General features: G+C 37.4%; 1 protein-coding gene and 1 long non-coding RNA gene across 3 annotated transcripts in view; one reads left to right on the top strand and one right to left on the bottom strand.

The window, feature by feature from the left end:
- Positions 1 to 16,985, top strand: part of SORBS2 (sorbin and SH3 domain containing 2) — a 168,951-nt gene that overhangs the window by 124,100 nt on the left and 27,866 nt on the right. The window contains 5 exon segments of the mRNA XM_064511053.1: positions 1,332 to 1,415; positions 3,526 to 3,582; positions 10,229 to 10,281; positions 11,633 to 11,820; positions 14,285 to 15,847. Of these exon segments, the coding sequence (XP_064367123.1) occupies positions 1,332 to 1,415; positions 3,526 to 3,582; positions 10,229 to 10,281; positions 11,633 to 11,820; positions 14,285 to 15,847 (1,945 nt within the window).
- Positions 12,246 to 16,985, bottom strand: part of LOC112986132 (uncharacterized) — an 82,299-nt gene continuing 77,559 nt past the window's right edge. For both annotated transcript variants that reach the window (XR_010389051.1, XR_003259938.2), the window contains exon 4: positions 12,246 to 15,496. This is a non-coding gene — a long non-coding RNA (uncharacterized LOC112986132). The remainder of the gene's footprint in view (positions 15,497 to 16,985) is intronic.

The following is a 16,985-nucleotide window of genomic DNA, read 5'->3' as shown; positions in this document are numbered from 1 at the left end:
TGCTGACCTTTTGATAGAGCAAAGTTGGCAGTCTGTTCCAGTAACATCAAAAACTGCAACAGAAGTGCTGCAAGATGTTTAATTACCTTAAATGATCAAGAACACAGTGTTATCTCTTACAGAAGACAGAAATAGCTGTATGTCTCATTTGATTCCTCTGGTGTATTGGCAACAGCTTGATTCAGGAGGAGAAATGTGTTACTTTCTTAATTGCCATTATCATTCTTTATGCAGGACCTGCTGCCTCCTTTGAGGGTTGCTTTCTAGGTTACACCATAATTAGTGTCCAACTTCTGATAAGTACAGCTGTGGAAGGCTAAGTTTTAGATACAAAAATACCTTTAACAAGAGGATTTCTCTGCTTCAGAGCTTTTTAAACCACCACTTCACTACTGTAGTTCTGTGCTGCAAGGCAGCCTACATCAGATTCTACAAAGGAACCAGAGCTATGTAGAAAATAATTTAGACCACCAAGTTCGCAGTGGATTAAACATCCCAGTCGGAGCACTAGTATTCTGCGCTATCATGTTTTCATGCTACTTGAATAAACCTGACAATTTTTCTTCTGTTCATTGAAAAGTTTTCTTAATGTTATCTTCAACTCTTGCTTTATCACTTTATTTTGAGAATTATGAGATGAACATAATCTAATTCAGTACGAAAAAATGCTTGATTAAGTCAGCAAGCCTGTGGGAGATAGTGCTACAAAATACTGCCAAAACTAATATTTTGGAATGTATAATTTTGTTCCTTATTTTTGACCATAGGTCGAAGTGACTTTTATTATAGGCATGCCTGCCTGATACATGTTGCTTATCTCCACTCAGTGCTTGCTTCAAGACTGCAAGATCCAGAATTAACATGCTCTGTGAGAAGACAAGGAATGGCTGAAAGCAGTACTGATAAAGTTAGGCTTTTATTGCTGATGAGATAGGCACTTTCTTGCCTATGCTGAAGATGACAATCGCTTAGAACATTTTCTTAACAAGGAATCTTTAGTAGTATTAAGTGTTCTTGACACAGTGATGTTTACAGAGGTGGTCAGAGAACCCTCTTAGATTAAAAAGAGTAATTTTTAAATGCTTAACATTTTCTATTCACTGGAAGAGCAACAACAACAAAAGTATCAAAGCTACCAATGACAGCTCTTGAGCAAAAAATATTCTCTGTCTTAAATACCATCTTCATTCTTTAGTTTTATTCCATTCCTTTCCCCTTATTTGTTGTGTGTGTGTGTGCGCGTGCATGTGTATTGTTAAAGCAACATGGCATTTCCAGCACTTTGCTCAGTGTGTGCCTTTTCCTTCCCTTTTCCTTCACAACTGCTCCAGACTGATCGCATAAATCCAGATGACATAGATTTAGAAAATGAACCCTGGTATAAATTCTTTTCAGAACTGGAGTTTGGACGTCCGGTAAGTGAGGACAGAATATTAATATTAAAACATTAGGAAAAATATTTTTATAATGAGAAATTTACAAATTACCAAATTCAGCAAACATCTACCAGTACAGTTAATAGGATTTTTTTTGAGAAAGGTCAGTAAGATTGTCTAATGCATATAACTATCATTTATTAAGTGGACCCTTAATTTGCCCTACTAGTGACCTTAATAGCTTTAATATTGACTACATATGAGATGAGCAGTAGTATGTAAACATTTATGGGCGATACAAATTGCATGCTAAACAGGACTGTTTACTATTCTTCATAAATCTTTTTGTTCAGCTGGATTAGACTTGAACAGTCTTCAAGAACAGAAAAAAGCTGTCTGTCTGCATTACAGATGCTAAGTTACAAATCATTTATTTTACTTGAAGGAATGTGTCTAAATCTAAATGCATGAACCCATGTACAAATTGCCTATGGCACTGAATACTGAGATTTTTCCCTCGCTTTTTCTCTCTTGCATCCACACATGCAGAACACGTGTTTTGTACCTGAATACGAAAGTTAGGGGTTAGCTTTGTTTTCAAGCTGGACACCTACTTGAACAGAGAGACTTGAAATCTGCTCCTAATTTCATAAAAATCCAGATCCAAAAATGAGTTAGGCAAACATGCTAGCTTAGTCCCACTGCAAGCCGTTATGTTCAAAACCATAATCCTGAAAATCTCCATTTGCCTGGAACTCCAGAGGTGCCTCAGTTTTTCACCTTTGGTGGCCTAGATATTATCAATTTTTCTGCAAATACCATAGGCTCAGGTGGAATGTAAGCACCAAATATTGTTCATATATTTTATACAAGGATAAAACAGTGAAATTGTCCTTGAAGCAAGACTCTCAGCTAGGTTTCAGTTCCTCCCTGCACAATGCCTTAACACCTGGTCTGAGGATGCACCAGCTATTGCTTTTTCATGCACTCTCTCTGGCTCCATGGAGGTCAAAGTCTTTCCTGCATACTATCACATCTTTAGGAAGAGGAATGAAAAATGTCTTCCTCTAAGAAGAACTTGCAACAAGATGGTTAGAGCTCATGCCAGACTGGTAGAAGACATAAGTTTGAATCTTCAGAAGAAAGAGGGCAGTAAAACCTAGCATTCCCTCAGCCTGGTTAATTATTCTCATAGCCACTGAGGATCTTGGGCACCTGGAAGAGAAGGGGGGGGGGGGGGGAAAAAACCAAAAGCACCCACCTTCAGGCAGGAAATCCCAAACAGCACTTAGGGTTGAGAGTATTAAGATTTAGAACATTCCCATTCTCATCTTTCCTATTTTTTTCCCTATAGCGGTTCCCTAGAGCCTGCTTCATTGTACTAAATGCTGACATGCAGGGGAACCAGGTGCCTTAGTCCCTTTTATATCTAGCCGTAAGCCAAAATCAGAACTTGGTGACTTCAATAAGAGCAGAAGCGAAAGTCTGTATAAGCAAACCAAATACATTCTTTTAAAGCTTTATTTTTGTAATCCTACCTTTCAAGAAAATCTACATATTGAATGCCTCCAAAAAAAAAAAAAAAGTTAAATATATCTGGGTTTAATTTGTTGTCCCGTGGTCTGCAATGTATCGCATTTAGCACCGATCAACTTTAATCTCCTTTTATCTAGCCATTCAAACTGTTTTAACTGTCTTTCCTCCCTCTAGGTAGGCGTAAACACTCCAGGTACATTTTTCTGAAGAATACATTAGCAATATTTTATGCATAATAATAATATGATGATAAAGTATCTTCTGTTTTAAAAAAAAAAAAAAAAAAAAATCAAAAATCAGAGATTGCCCCAGCAAAACACAATTGATATGCTTTATACTCTTCTGTCCTATCAGTATTAAAAACTGCTAGTATTAATTCAGACATCCAATCTGGACATTTTACTACTTAAAATTACTAACTTTTTATTAAGATGCTTAATAATTTAAAAAATACTGTAACATTTTCTTCATTCCATTCTACCCATATGTGTCACTCTTGTATCCGATGCTGTCAGCACTTAGTTTCTAACTGTGTCACCTTCTCCACGTTTCATTCCTTGCTGCCATTGATTCTCCTCCATTTCATCTCTGCACTTCTGCTTATATGATGCAGCCACCTAAAAAGCTTTTGGACTATGTTCAAGACAGTTCTCCTGGTGTTTCCAATGAGGTAAATGAATGATTCTTGTTCAGATCAATCTCTTGGGAAAAGGGGTTTTGAAGTGCTTGCCGTTTGTACCTAAATTTGTTAAAACACAGTGGTTTCCTTCCAACAACCTTGAGACATTTCTGATTCACAGTCATTGTATCTCTGTCTTCATATCTTTCCAGATCACTAGTGCATATGGATGTTGATCTTACTATCCTAGGAACTGTGAGTCCATATACCCAAAACCTCTCAGTGATTAACACTCAAAATTACACAACAGACCATACATCTCTAACTCGTGATAAATTCCCACTTCTTCAGAGTTGGGCAAGTGTATTGCTTTTAGATACATCAACACAAATAATATTTTTTATTAAAGTAGCTGCCTGCAAATTCTGTATGCTAAGTGAAAGCCTCTGTGGCTGAGCTATTATTTCTCTGAGCTATTATTTCTCATGTTATAAATTTGTAACTGCAGAATTGATAATCACTGCTATTATTCTGAATAAAATGTATCAAGACTAGGTAGTGGGCTGTCATTGCGCTACTCTGAGTGGGAGCAATCCAGGCTTTCATTCCTTCCTCCCCTTCCCCCATTCTTAGAGCGTTAGGTAAAAAGTCAGTGAATCCTGCAATGACAGCTTTACTTCATATGGTGGCTTTGCTTCATTCATATTTGCCATTCACTCTCATCTTCTTTGGTGTCTCCAAGAATTAAACAAAAATTGTGGCCCTAAATTGTTAATAGCGTTGCAAGTTATTCTAGTTTGGTTTGAAGTTTTGTAAACTGGGAAGAACCTCATGGTTGTGAAATCCGGGCAGTGTTCTGAGAGAATAAGCTTCTAGGCTTTGGTGATACTTGAGAGTAATCTATATATTGGAGAAGACTATTTAAAAGTCCTAGCATATGATTATTTGGAATATAATCATGCTCAGTAGGCCTGGGTAAAATAATTATTAAAAAATACCAGTTTTGTCTTTGTTTAACCAGCTAAATGTCTTTGAGTAGACAAATTATCTTTGAAATTGGAAAGTTTTTGAAACTTTTTGAGTCTTTGGATATGTTAAATCATGGAAATTTGCATGCAGATTTTGCAAATTATAAGCGAATTACATGTTTTTCTAAGGAGGCAAAGTATCACAACATAACTTGCTAAAGTATTAGAATTCAGCCTTCATGCAGGCAAGCCTGTTTATTGTTTACAGCTTTTACCTATTTGGTTTTTGCTTAACTTCATTTTCAGTCACCATTAAAGCCCTGATGCATAAAAGCAACTAAAACATTAGCTTAACTGTAAATACATAGCTGTTTTATTGAATAGAGCTGAATCAAAGCTTTCAACAAAATCCATATTTGGTAGTTTGGGGAGGTTGTCTCTAATGTTAAGTTATTTTTCTCAGGCAGCGCTTATCCAGATAGGGCAGTGTTGAATTGCTCTAGGAGATGCCTAAGTAGCTTTGGAGATGCAGGGTTTTTTACATTTGCCACCTGGAGGTGACTTCGAGGGATCATGGGTCAAGGAAAGCACAGGAGTCGATAAGGTACCTACAAACAGTGATACCTGCTCTTGGCCATAAAAAACCTAATCAAATCTACTGTTTGCTTTCATTTTTCCCTCTAAGCCATCTGCGTGCAGCTCTATCTGTAGGTAGAAGGTATAACCTCTGCAGAGCCTATGCATAATAATGTAACCTGTGGTACAAATCAGTATTGCACAGCATATGTACCTTTTTACAGTATCTTCCACATGGAAAAAGCTTCAGAGAAGGCATTAAAGAAAGTAAGGGGGACAGGGCAAGTGAAGTTCAAGGTGACAAGAGTACTATAGAGGGCAGAAAGGGAAATGCTATGTAGTAAGCCAGCAGATAATTCTGTCATGACATACTTTTCGCTGTCATAGGTTGATCACAAAAATGCTATTTGCTAGCGGGGGGAACATTGTGGATAAAGAAGTTCTGTATGGCATGGTTTTAATTGTGTGATTTACCCATTACCTTACATAGGAGGCAGTGTGGAGCTACACTGCCCATGGGATTTGCTATATGGTGTCTAATAGGCCTAGAGCCACTGCAAGTACTCAGAAGCCATCGCTGCCTATTAGCTGTTTGGCCAGTGCCATGTGACAGGTAATGGCTGCAGTCCAGTCTCCAGTGGGAAGGGTTATTTATTACAATTAAACTACAAAGATTGTATCGCCTCATGGTATAGTTCTAACAGAGACCCCCTATGAGCTTGAGTTTCCCCTGCTGGTGGCAGTGTGTGGCAGTGACTGGTCAACAGAGGGGAGAGTGAGAGTTGTGCTCAGTGTTGGTGTTTTCCAAACCAGGCTCAATGTGCATTTTGTGGGTAGTAGAGGGAAGCTTATAGACCTCAGAGGCCTTTGCTTCACTTTTGCATAGAGGTGAGAAGAGAACTATGGTTACAGCAGCTGTTGATGTGAGCAGCTCTGCTGGCTCTCGTGTTTTTATTGCAGACAGACCTCACTATAATTAAATGTTTTTCTTAAAACCTGGAAGTTGGATAGTTATGGGAGAATCATCTTTTACTTAATAAAGCAGTTTTTAGCTTTCAGAGATGGAGAGAAAAGCTTGAAAACTGTAAAGATTCAAGAATAAAGACCTCCCTCAAAATACGTTTTTAAAAAAAGCATATTTGTTCAAACAGAGTGGGTTAACAATAACACACTCATCATTAACCTCATACACATTCCAGATACTGAGAAATTAAATGGGGATAATTTCTTGACAGCTATTAACAGTCTGAGATATACAATGATCATCAGCACACCTCCGTAACAGTACTGGCTCCAAAAACAAAGGCTTCTATTGAACCTGCCTATGGAGAAGCATGTTGATGCTTTGCTCCTTCCCAACAGCAGACTACATGGTTTTGTTTCACCGCACACGTTCTAATGTACAGATCCATTGATTTTGTGAGCTGGGTTTCAATACCTAAAGTACTTTGGTTTACACTTACCCATTCCTGTTCTTCACTTTGTTAATCCAATCCACAAATTACTTATTTTAAAGTGTCATATCTAGATTGTTTATTACCTAAGAATAGTGTAATGACAGATGATTTAAAAAAGAAAAAACTTGACATCCATTTTTCACTAGGAAAATGAAACTTGTAGGAAATTACTTTTTTATTTGCTTGCAGAAAAATAGGTTTGCTTTAGCAAATAAAAGAAAATCATGTATTGCTGTGATAAAACTTTACTGTATTCCAAAAGCTTGTATATTCTCCCACCATGGAAAAAAGCATGTGTGGAACACCACTGCACAAAAGCCACCTGGGAGGGGTATACATTGCATGAGCGAGGCAAACAATCACCGATGGAAGTATCTATCGCTGGGACAAGTTGGGCTTATGATCAGTAATGCTGGTCTTCTCCTAACAGACCACTGCTACGGCAGACCTGCCCTGTTGCGCAGGCCGTTCTTCTGAGGTCGCTGATGCTCGCTGCCCTCTTTCCTTGAGAACACAAGCTACCTCATGTTGCCTTGCTTCTCTTGGTAGCTTAACGCCCAGGTGGTATGAAGCTCTCTCGTATATATGTTGCAGATTGCAACTGAATGTTGTTTGAGGACATGATAATTTGCAAAGAATAATCACTGTAGTAGTAGTTTATACCAGACATACATATTGCCACTGATGCTATTTTCTGCTTCCTGCTGTAGTGCACACACTTGGGTTGCATGCAGATTGATTGCGTCTCCTCTACTGTGTCTGGAGGTTGTATTGGATGTGCTGGAAATGACTGCATGACAAGTAGCCCTTTTCATTTAGCTCAGCAGTAAAGTAATTTTTGGAGCTTTTATTTTCAGCTCCCCTCTTTTCTCCATAATGTAAATCATTGGAACAGAGTTGCATGTTGCCAGTGCTTGAGCACTGGTTTCTACAGCCTGAAAATGCATGATACAGTGCAGCAGTGGAAGGGTAAGGATGAGAAAAAGAGGAAATGTATTCTTTCACTTCCCAATTTAAGAAAAAAGAAAAGAAATATTTGTCATATGGCACAATGTAATGCATTACAACAGAGCCACATTTTTGGTTTGGAAGCAGTTTTAGCGCCCGTGGGCTAATTCAGCTCTGATGGGAACAGTTTGATCCAGCAGGGAGGAATTTCATCAGAAACAAAGAAATTGCCTCAGCTTTGCCTCTGCCTGTGGTGACAGAATGTTAACAGAGAGACTCTTTAAAATCTCTCAAAGACTCATCACCTCTAGATCTCATATTTCTCAGAAGTATTACCTGACTCTTGCATTGCTTCTGTTCTGAATTGATGGGAAGGCTAACAAGTTCAAATACACAGATGATTAAAGTAATGAAGCAGAACAATTCTCATGGTTTCATGACTTAGTCCAGCAGTATATTTCATTTCCAAATAAATCAGAAGAAAACAAAGCAGTTATAACCAAAGCCTTAGGTTTCCTTTTTTCCTAGACATTTGAATACTTTGAAATTCCCCACAAAATGAAAAGCAAATAAGAGCTTGAGGGATGATGTGCTATGCCAACGTGTGCAAGGTCACCACCAGAAACCCTAAAATAGGCCAGAAACGAAATTCAGTTACAGGCCAGTGCCCTGTTCACTAGGCCATGCTCTCTCCCAGTGAAACGCCAGAGTTGCTGTAATGCAGTTTACCAACGTTCCAACCTGATGTTGACTCATTTCCAAAATATCCACTGAAATAAGAGGAAAAGGAGCTGTGCACAAACTACTAACAGCATATGTCTCATATTTATTATGCTTATCTAATAGAAATCCATGTTAGTGCTAGTTCTGCTACAGTGTTATAGAAGTTAAATATGTCTGTTTGAGAGGCACCTGTATCTGGAACCTAGTTCTTCCATTTCTAGTAATCATTTTTTGCTACTGCTTTTTGTAATATTATTTATAGATCACTTGTCTTAGATTTGTAATCTTACCTGAGGAAAGATTTTATTTTTGTATTTATACAGCAAGTAACACTGATCCTAACTGGAGCTTATGAACATAGTAACATAAATATTTAACAGTTAGAATAATAGTAGTAATAAATAATAACACTTAAGAAATACTTGTCCACAAAGCTAACAAATTTCTGTTCAGAAAAGACAACGGTTTTGAAACCCTGTGCAGAGATCATCTTATTTTCTCTGTAAAACAACCTTGAAATCATTGAATTATCAACATTTTTTTCTTTTAACTGTTCACAGCTCAGTTGCCATTCTTACCAAAAGCCTGAAAGCCTAATGTAATTTAAACTAAACTACACTTAAAAATTGTTGGGAGAATTGGAATGATCTTAGCTCAAGTTTTGGCTAACTTTTGATCCCTATTTTATCCATGTTTGTGTGGTTCTCCCTGCCTTAGAGTTTAATAAATTTCAATATCCAGAAATCAAAGCTGCTGTTACTGTCCTGATGGGATCACTTGGTATGTGATACAGGTCTTCTGTAACAACAGCTACTGACAAGTATTTGCAGACCTCTGACTGAACTATTGCACATTGGTTTTATGACCCCCACTCCCCAATACGTAGTTCTGACAGTGGCTCTAGAATGTCATTTACAGTGTATGTGGGATCCTGAAATTTGTTCCAAAATAATTTTAGACTAAGGGTGACTTTTAAAAGTATAAGTAATTTCAGCTGGCAAACCTGGATGGAATTCTGTTTGTGAACTTGGAATTCAAATCACTTGGGGAAAAGAAGTATATGTAACCAAAAAAAGTGCACTTGTGTAGGCCATGAGTTCTATTACTTGACTTCTGCAGTCTTTCTATACAGGAAAAAAAAGTCAGTAAAAGTCTAGACGTCCTCTATATAGAGTATACAAGAGAAAATTAGTTCCTGCAGCTGGCAAAGCTGAAGGAAAGTTCTACTTCCAGTCCATCGGGTCACCTCTGAAATGGCGTTGCATGAACTTAAATTTATTTTAACTTTGGAACACTGCTTTGTACTCAGGAAGAAAGAGCACAGGGACCATGCAGTTCATTTTCTGTTTACCAAAACTGCAGTATTACCTAATTCTGGCTGCAGCCTTGAAATGCATGAAATCATTTAAAATCAGCGGCCATTTAAGACTGAATTTGTATCGATAGTAAAATTGCAGAGTAGTACTCCATTCCATCTTCCAGGCTTTGTGCAGTAGCTCCTTCCAAAGCAACGGAAGATTAGCCTCCAAAAGAACATATTGCTGCAAAAATCACGGGTCTTTTGGCCATTTGCAGAAGTAGTTTCTGGGTATAATCAGTTGTGGGACTGTGGCGAGTAACTGGGGGGAGGGGGGGGGGAAGCTCTGCAGACCTTACTTGTGCATGAAATAATTATTTGCAGATTTTTATGTTTTCACAGTAAAGTTCATACTGTTCTGTATCCATTTTCAAAAAGGGTATAAAGAAGTATGACTCTGGATCATTATTTAGTAGCGCTTTAAAAGAAAAAATGTTACCAAAATAGACTGTGAAAAGAAATCTAGTGATGCTTTTTAGAAACTACATAACTTCTCATGAAATACTGCAATATCTGTATGTTGGAATGCACAGGACATTAATCATGATAGTCTTTTTATAGGTTTTGTCAGAGAGTAACTCTTTTAATGAATAATCAAACATTGTAAATGGAAATTGTCATCTTTTTTCAAATACAGACATAAAACATTCATTTATTTGTTTTCACAGACTTCCTTATATCATCATTCTTCAACAGACAAAGGCCTGGACAGGCCCTCTAGGTAAGAAATAGTAATTTCAGTAGAGACAGATGAGACAGCCTGAGAGTTTTTGTGTCCTGAAGCCAGCAGATGTTGAAAAGGCTTGGATTTTAATATCTGACTTGTGAGATACCAACAAAACAGAGGTGTGCATAGAGAGGATGTTCCTATTTTGATACTGAAGTGCAACTCCTATTTTGTTTTACTGTTTGCATTCAAAATATGCTACTCTGTATTTTGAGTCTTTCCACTGACATCCCTGAGCTTCTGTCTCAAGTGATCTGTAATTTAACCTTACTGCTTTGCAATGCCTTCAGCGCTGTTCCCCTAAGTGTCCTGCCTCATCTGTGTCTCTTGGTCTTTTTCTTATCCTTGTGCTGAACTTCTACCCCAGTATTAAAGGCAATCAGGCCTTCACCATTCAAATTTTTCTCTATAGCTGACTTTTTATAGAGCTTATTTAAATTAGTCTAAGTTCAGTCTGTTAGTACCTGCTTGTGAAAGTAAACCCTGTAATATATTCAGCATCCTGAACAACCAGCATGTTTTGCTTCTCTATTTAGTTCCCAGTTTTGTTCAGGTATATCAATAGCACAAATCACATCTGAATCACATGTGACCTTTCACAAGGATTTTCTTCAGTGTTGGTCATCTTAAATTTACCTTGTGATTGCTCTTCCCTGGCTACCTCTTAACTTATACCAGCTGTGTTGCCAGCAAGAGACAAAATTCTTCACACTTCCCAGGAAGAGCCCAGTGCTGTTTCAGTGCTAAGAGTGGTGGGCTTCTCCTGGCAGGTTAAAGCAGCAGCAGGATGGGATGCTGCCAGTATGGCAGAACAGAAAAGCCAAATGCAAAAAACTATAGAAGCACAGAAAAACATAAATGAAAAGGCTTTTCAATCAGCAAATTGCTTTTAATGCAAGAGGACAATTTTATTTAATTTTTAAATAAAGTATGTTATTTCAACTTTAACAAAATTGATTGGAAACACTTGAACAACCATTTGTTGTTGATACGGTAGAGCATTTGAGAAGATATAGTGCATTTATGTCAAAGCCTTCACTTTGAAAATGATGTAGCAATATTGAATAAAATAATCAGGTTCTTCTACAAGAAGGAATTCAGCTTTTCTCTGTGAAACATGCTGTAAGAAATTTGAGAGCAGTGCTTCTCCCCTTTATGTGTTTGTGGTGTATTTGTTCTGGCAATGTTTAATCTACAAAAAGAATGCCACAGCTATGGATTTACATCTATATAGTTTACAAGTTTTATAGCTATGTATATCTATAGCTATGAGTTTACTTTTTTGATTCCTGATGAGTTCCAGTCTCAGAGGTTAGACCACTACTAATATTGACTATTTCTGTAGTTCTGCAAGTACTGCGAGTGACTATAGAAAAAGGAGGAAGTCAGAACCTGCTGTAAGTCATCAGAGGGTGCACAGTGATCAGAACGCAAGCAGGCCTAGCCTGGGCCGTACAGATACGCAAGGCTCCTATACCACCCTTAGAAAGCCTTTAACTAGTTCTTCTCCTTCTTCTCCATCACGAGCAAAAGGTAAGAGGAAAGCATATCTATTAACAGAAAACTACTGATGATATATTGTACAATACACTGGGAGTAAATGCAACTGTGTACTGTTGCTCAGCCATGCTTTGCTGGGAGGTTTATTATTTGAAGCAACAACTTCCAGTCTTTCACAAAAGGTTTATTTATTCTTACATGTGTAATTTTAAGCTGATTAAAAGTTGGATTTGTAACAAGTTTTTTTCTTTCAACTGCCCATTCTAGGAGAAGAAAATTGATTAAAGGAACAACATGATTTGTACCATTGTATATAAAATTATGAGGTTTTATTAACTGCACTGTTTCCAATAGATACAGAAAGCCAATTAAGACAAATAGTATTTAAGGATGTGTTTGCATAGTAATAAAGCTTTTAAGTCTGTAAGTGATGCCTTAGACTTTGTCAGTTATCAGGACCTAATTTAAGCAAGCAAATGTCCATAGTCTGACAGTAAGATTTTGAGGTTTGTAATTCCTTGAAGTATTTAGTGCATCATATGCAATCTAATTAGTTTCCTTTTTTGAATTACCTATCTTTCCATTACTGTCCTCCATGTCTCTCCAGAAAAGAGATGTTCAAATCAGGGGGGTTTTTTTGGTTGGTTGGTTTTGGGTTTTTTTTTTTTTTTTTTTTTAACCAATAGAAAAGGTTTCTGGGAAAATACATGGTGGAAGCAATATACAGAGTAATATCTATTGTAATGGCTCTCCTTACCTTTTATTATTATTCATTTACTTGCTGTATTTTGTAGCTACACTTCCTGGTCAGCCTACGGCTGTATTAGGGACTGTCTTAATCTTTGTAAAAGACAATCCCTTCTCAGAGCAATTTAATATTTAGGCTGCAACAGCATGCATCAAACAAAGGAAAAAAATGAGGAATATTAAGAGTGAAGTGATGGAGAAGCAAATGTATTTTAAACCCAGTGATTTAGTGGTAAATTAAAAAGTGGGTAAACTCATCTATTTGGTGTACCAGGTAAGGTAGGGAAAAGTTGGTAAATTACATTTACCTGCATTTACCTTTGACTACACCACTGGTAAGGAGCACTAACCATGACTTAAACTTCCTGTGTTTGAGAAGTCCTTCCGTTAACAACATCTACGACAGCTAATGAACTTCTGGAAGGTGACCTAGCTGTATCGCTCCATTCTCTCATAACGTGATGACACCTACTAGAATACTATTGTTTCTTGCAACCATTCTTTTAAACAAGAAGCACATTATGTTTGGGGTTTTTTTAGGTATTGATCAATGCTGAATTGAATTAGATTAGAGATTGGTCTGAAACAGAAAATCTAGATCTAAAAAATCTAGAATCTGAAACAAAAAATCAAAAAATCTTTTAAAATCTTAAAAAGCTAAAAAAAATCTAAAAATCTAGAAACTAAAATACAATGAAAAGACTATTTGAATTGCTGTACTAACTAGAGAGTATGACAGGTTCCAGCAAAGACTCATGGCAAGCTTTACAAAACAGATAAGCAGGTTATTGGTGTAAATATCTGGGACTGGTAGGCTTTCTGGAGGAAACTATAGAAAACTAACAAAAGTGTTTCAAGAGAACTGTAGGATGGTTTATGGTGTTTTAATGTGCTTTCCTAATCCCTTTGCTGTTCCAAATGTATATTCCTGCTGCATATCAACAGCTGGGAGAAATTTCGTATTTGATCATATTTAAAGATTTATCTTCATTGTCTTAACTGAATGTGCAATCGCTGCGAACTGTTTGAACATTATTCACCTCAAAAGTTCTGCACAGCTTCTTTCTAAATGCACAAGTGTAAAGATCAATATTTGACACACATTTTAAAATTTACATGGAAATAATTCCCTAATGCTCATGTTTCAATTTGATTTAAACTTTTTATCAAGCAAAGTTGTATATTTTTTCTATTTTTGACATTTTCCATAATTAGCATATACTTTCACCTCTGAATTAAGCTCCAAAGAACTAAGTTCTGTGCAGACATAATAAATCATAGCTCTTTCTCCAGAGATGGTCTTGATGCAAACTTGAGTCTCTCTCCAATTTTAGTTTATCTCAAAATTACGGTGTACTGAAGTCTAGGTCCATGATTTGGCTTCATCTCTAAATCTTTAGCAGCTTTGACTGTCTTTTGACCTGCTTCAAAATCGGTGGTTGTTTCCTTACAGACTTTTTTCATTTTTTTTACTGATTTAACATTTCCATAATCTATTATGAGTTCTTTCTGATGTTCAGATTATCATGAGTACATTTCTAAAGCTGGAAAATTTAAATAGCTTGATTATTAACTCTTCTCTCCCAGTCTGTAGCAAGCTATGTGTAGTGGCCTAAATTGATAAGTAGATGCATTAATCACTGTCTCTTCTAGTCTTTCTAATATTTACTGATATAATTTCCAACTTTCTGAACCTTTTAATTTCTGGCAATGTCTCTTTTTTTACCATGCTGCTCTATGGATTATAAAGGTGGGGATATTAGCAAAGTATATCCATCCCTTTTCAGTTATTCAGTGCACAATCACAACACCTCAAATGAATTAGATTACTGTAGCACTTACAGACAACATTTAGCTGTTCCAAGCGATTCAAGAAGGGCAGTCAGCTACAAGAATGGCTGGCAAATGACTCGTCAAAATGCAGAAGTCTGGAGCAGCACAGAAGAAACTGCTTCTCCCAAGAGAAAATCTCGCAGCTGTGACGATCTGTTAACAGATGGCCGTGATAGCTTTCCTGATGCACAGGCCAAGTCTGAAAGCATGGGCTCTCTTTTATGTGAGGAGGACTCCAAAGACATTTGCTCAATGAACTGGGCCTCCCCATATGTTCCTGAGGGCCATGGTAATAGTAGGTCAAGAGTTCGTCACAGATCTGCACATGATGCTCCGGGTTTCCTAAAAATGTATAAAAAGATGCACCGCATCAATCGCAAGGACTTGATGAATTCTGAGGTGATTTGTTCTGTGAAGTCCAGAATATTACAGTATGAAAAAGAACAGCACAAAGGTATTCTTCAAGGCTGGAGAGAGTCTTCTACTGAAGAGGTGCCTAGACATATGGTGCCAACCAGGATATCTGAATTTGAAAAATTAATTCAGAAGTCAAAATCAATGCCGAATCTAGGTGATGAAATGTTGTCAACTGTTACGCTAGAGCCTCCTAAAAATGGCTTATGTCCAAAGCGGCGATTTTCTATAGAATCCCTGCTGGAGGAAGAAAATCAAGGTAGACATCCCTCTCAGGTACAACGAAACTGCAAGTCTAAAACTCTCGTGCCAATTCATATCGAAGTGACCAGTGATGAGCCACAGCGATCGCATATGGATTTTTCAGACAGTGATCAAGATGGAGTGGTTTCTGATCTCAGTGACTTTATCCAGATAGAGGGTTCATCCTTTTGTAGTGAAAGTGACTTTGACCACTTCTCCTTCACCTCTTCTGAAAGCTTCTATGGATCAGGCCATCACCACCACCATCACCGGCATCTCATTAGCTCCTGCAAAGGGCGATGCCCAGCCTCCTACACCCGCTTCACCACCATGCTGAAACATGAAAGGGCTAAACAAGAAACCACTGAAGATCCTAGGAGGCATGAAGCAGAATCTGGCCTCTCTAAGATAGCATTTCTAGTCAGTCCAGTGCCTTTCCGGAGGAAAAAAAGTGCAGCTCCTAAAAAAAAGGCTGAAAAGACAAAATGCAAGTCATCTGTATTTGAAGCACTAGATTCTGCGCTTAAAGACATCTGTGACCAAATTAAAGCTGAAAAAAGAAGGGGAAGTTTGCCTGACAACAGTATATTGCACAGACTAATTACTGAGCTGCTTCCAGACATTCCAGAAAGGAATTCATCTCTTACAGCTCTGAAAAAAAGCCCCATGCACCAGCCTTTTCATCCTCTGCCTCAAGATGGTGCTATTCATTGCCCACTGTACCAGAATGATTGTGGAAGATTCCCTCTTAGTGCCTCTTTTCAAGACGTGGACGCAACTAACAACAACAACCAAGACAATGATAGTGCACTGTGTTTCCAAGGTGGATTAACTTTCTTCCTCTGTCTTTGTGATTGACTTATCCAACATTACTCCCTTCATTTCCCACCCTTTCTCATTTCATTTTTTTTTATTTGTGTGGTCTATAATAAGCATTCATCACACAAAATCCTTAATGAAGAAAGGATGTCATTTTTATATCTGTGATTAAGGTAGATAAATTTGCTGTCTATTCACAAAATGCAGTAATGTGGACAGAAAAACTATATTCCAACCAATACACAGATTATTAGTACCGTAAATTAAATGGTGGCATTAAATTAAGCAAGGAGCCTTGTTTCCTATAGCTGGCTCTTAAAGAGAAGTTCGGGGTTTTTTTCCAAGACCTTACAGAAAGGTAATGAATGCATCCTAAGATGCTGGTCAAACAGGAAAACCATATGCAGGATGCCCTCCATTATTTAAAAAGAATCTGCATCAAAAAGATGTTGTACTGTATGCTATTGTCATACGCAGCTGATAAAAACGCTCTTAATTCTGCCAGATGCACAGAAATTGGATTCCGTTTTCTCACAAAAATATGCTAACTCCGCTATGCTTATAACTTTTTGTGAATAGACCCAAGTTACTTGAGGAAGACTCCATTTCCCTGCTCAAACAATACAATTTCCAATTTCTGTGGCAGCAAAACTAGTTCTTCTCATAGAATTTTAATACACCTACGAAGTTTTGAGAAATACCCTATGCTTTTGAAAAGGGAAGTCCTCAGTAATCAAATCTTGAAGGATACTGTCAAGGTGAGTATAACTTTTAAAAAGTCTGTCTTGACAGTGATCTGGTTTTAAAGTTACTATGAGCTGTTCACTGCTCTGCTGCTTTTTCTCAAGAAAAAAAGAAATTACTTGAGTTTAAGCTGTCTTTAAAGTTAACCTTAATCTTAAAAACAAACTAGTGTCACAGCTTGTGTGCACAGAGGTATCCACTAGGTGATTCAGATAGGTGAATATCTTTTGAAAGTCTGTCATTTATTTATTTTTAAAAACAGTAAGACTTCTATATTAAAGAATTCTGCTTCCAAACATACAGTTGTCTATATCAGAGCATTTCTGAGGAATTCAGTGACATTACAAAGCTGTTCTTGAAGTCACAACTGGATGTAAGAAAGAGAGCCTGTCTTTATT

This window comes from Dromaius novaehollandiae, chromosome 4 (genome assembly GCF_036370855.1).
Source record: "Dromaius novaehollandiae isolate bDroNov1 chromosome 4, bDroNov1.hap1, whole genome shotgun sequence".
NCBI classification, from domain to species: Eukaryota; Metazoa; Chordata; class Aves; order Casuariiformes; family Dromaiidae; genus Dromaius; species Dromaius novaehollandiae.
Note: the sequence above shows the minus strand (reverse complement) of the source record. Positions and strands in the feature narration are given on the sequence as shown.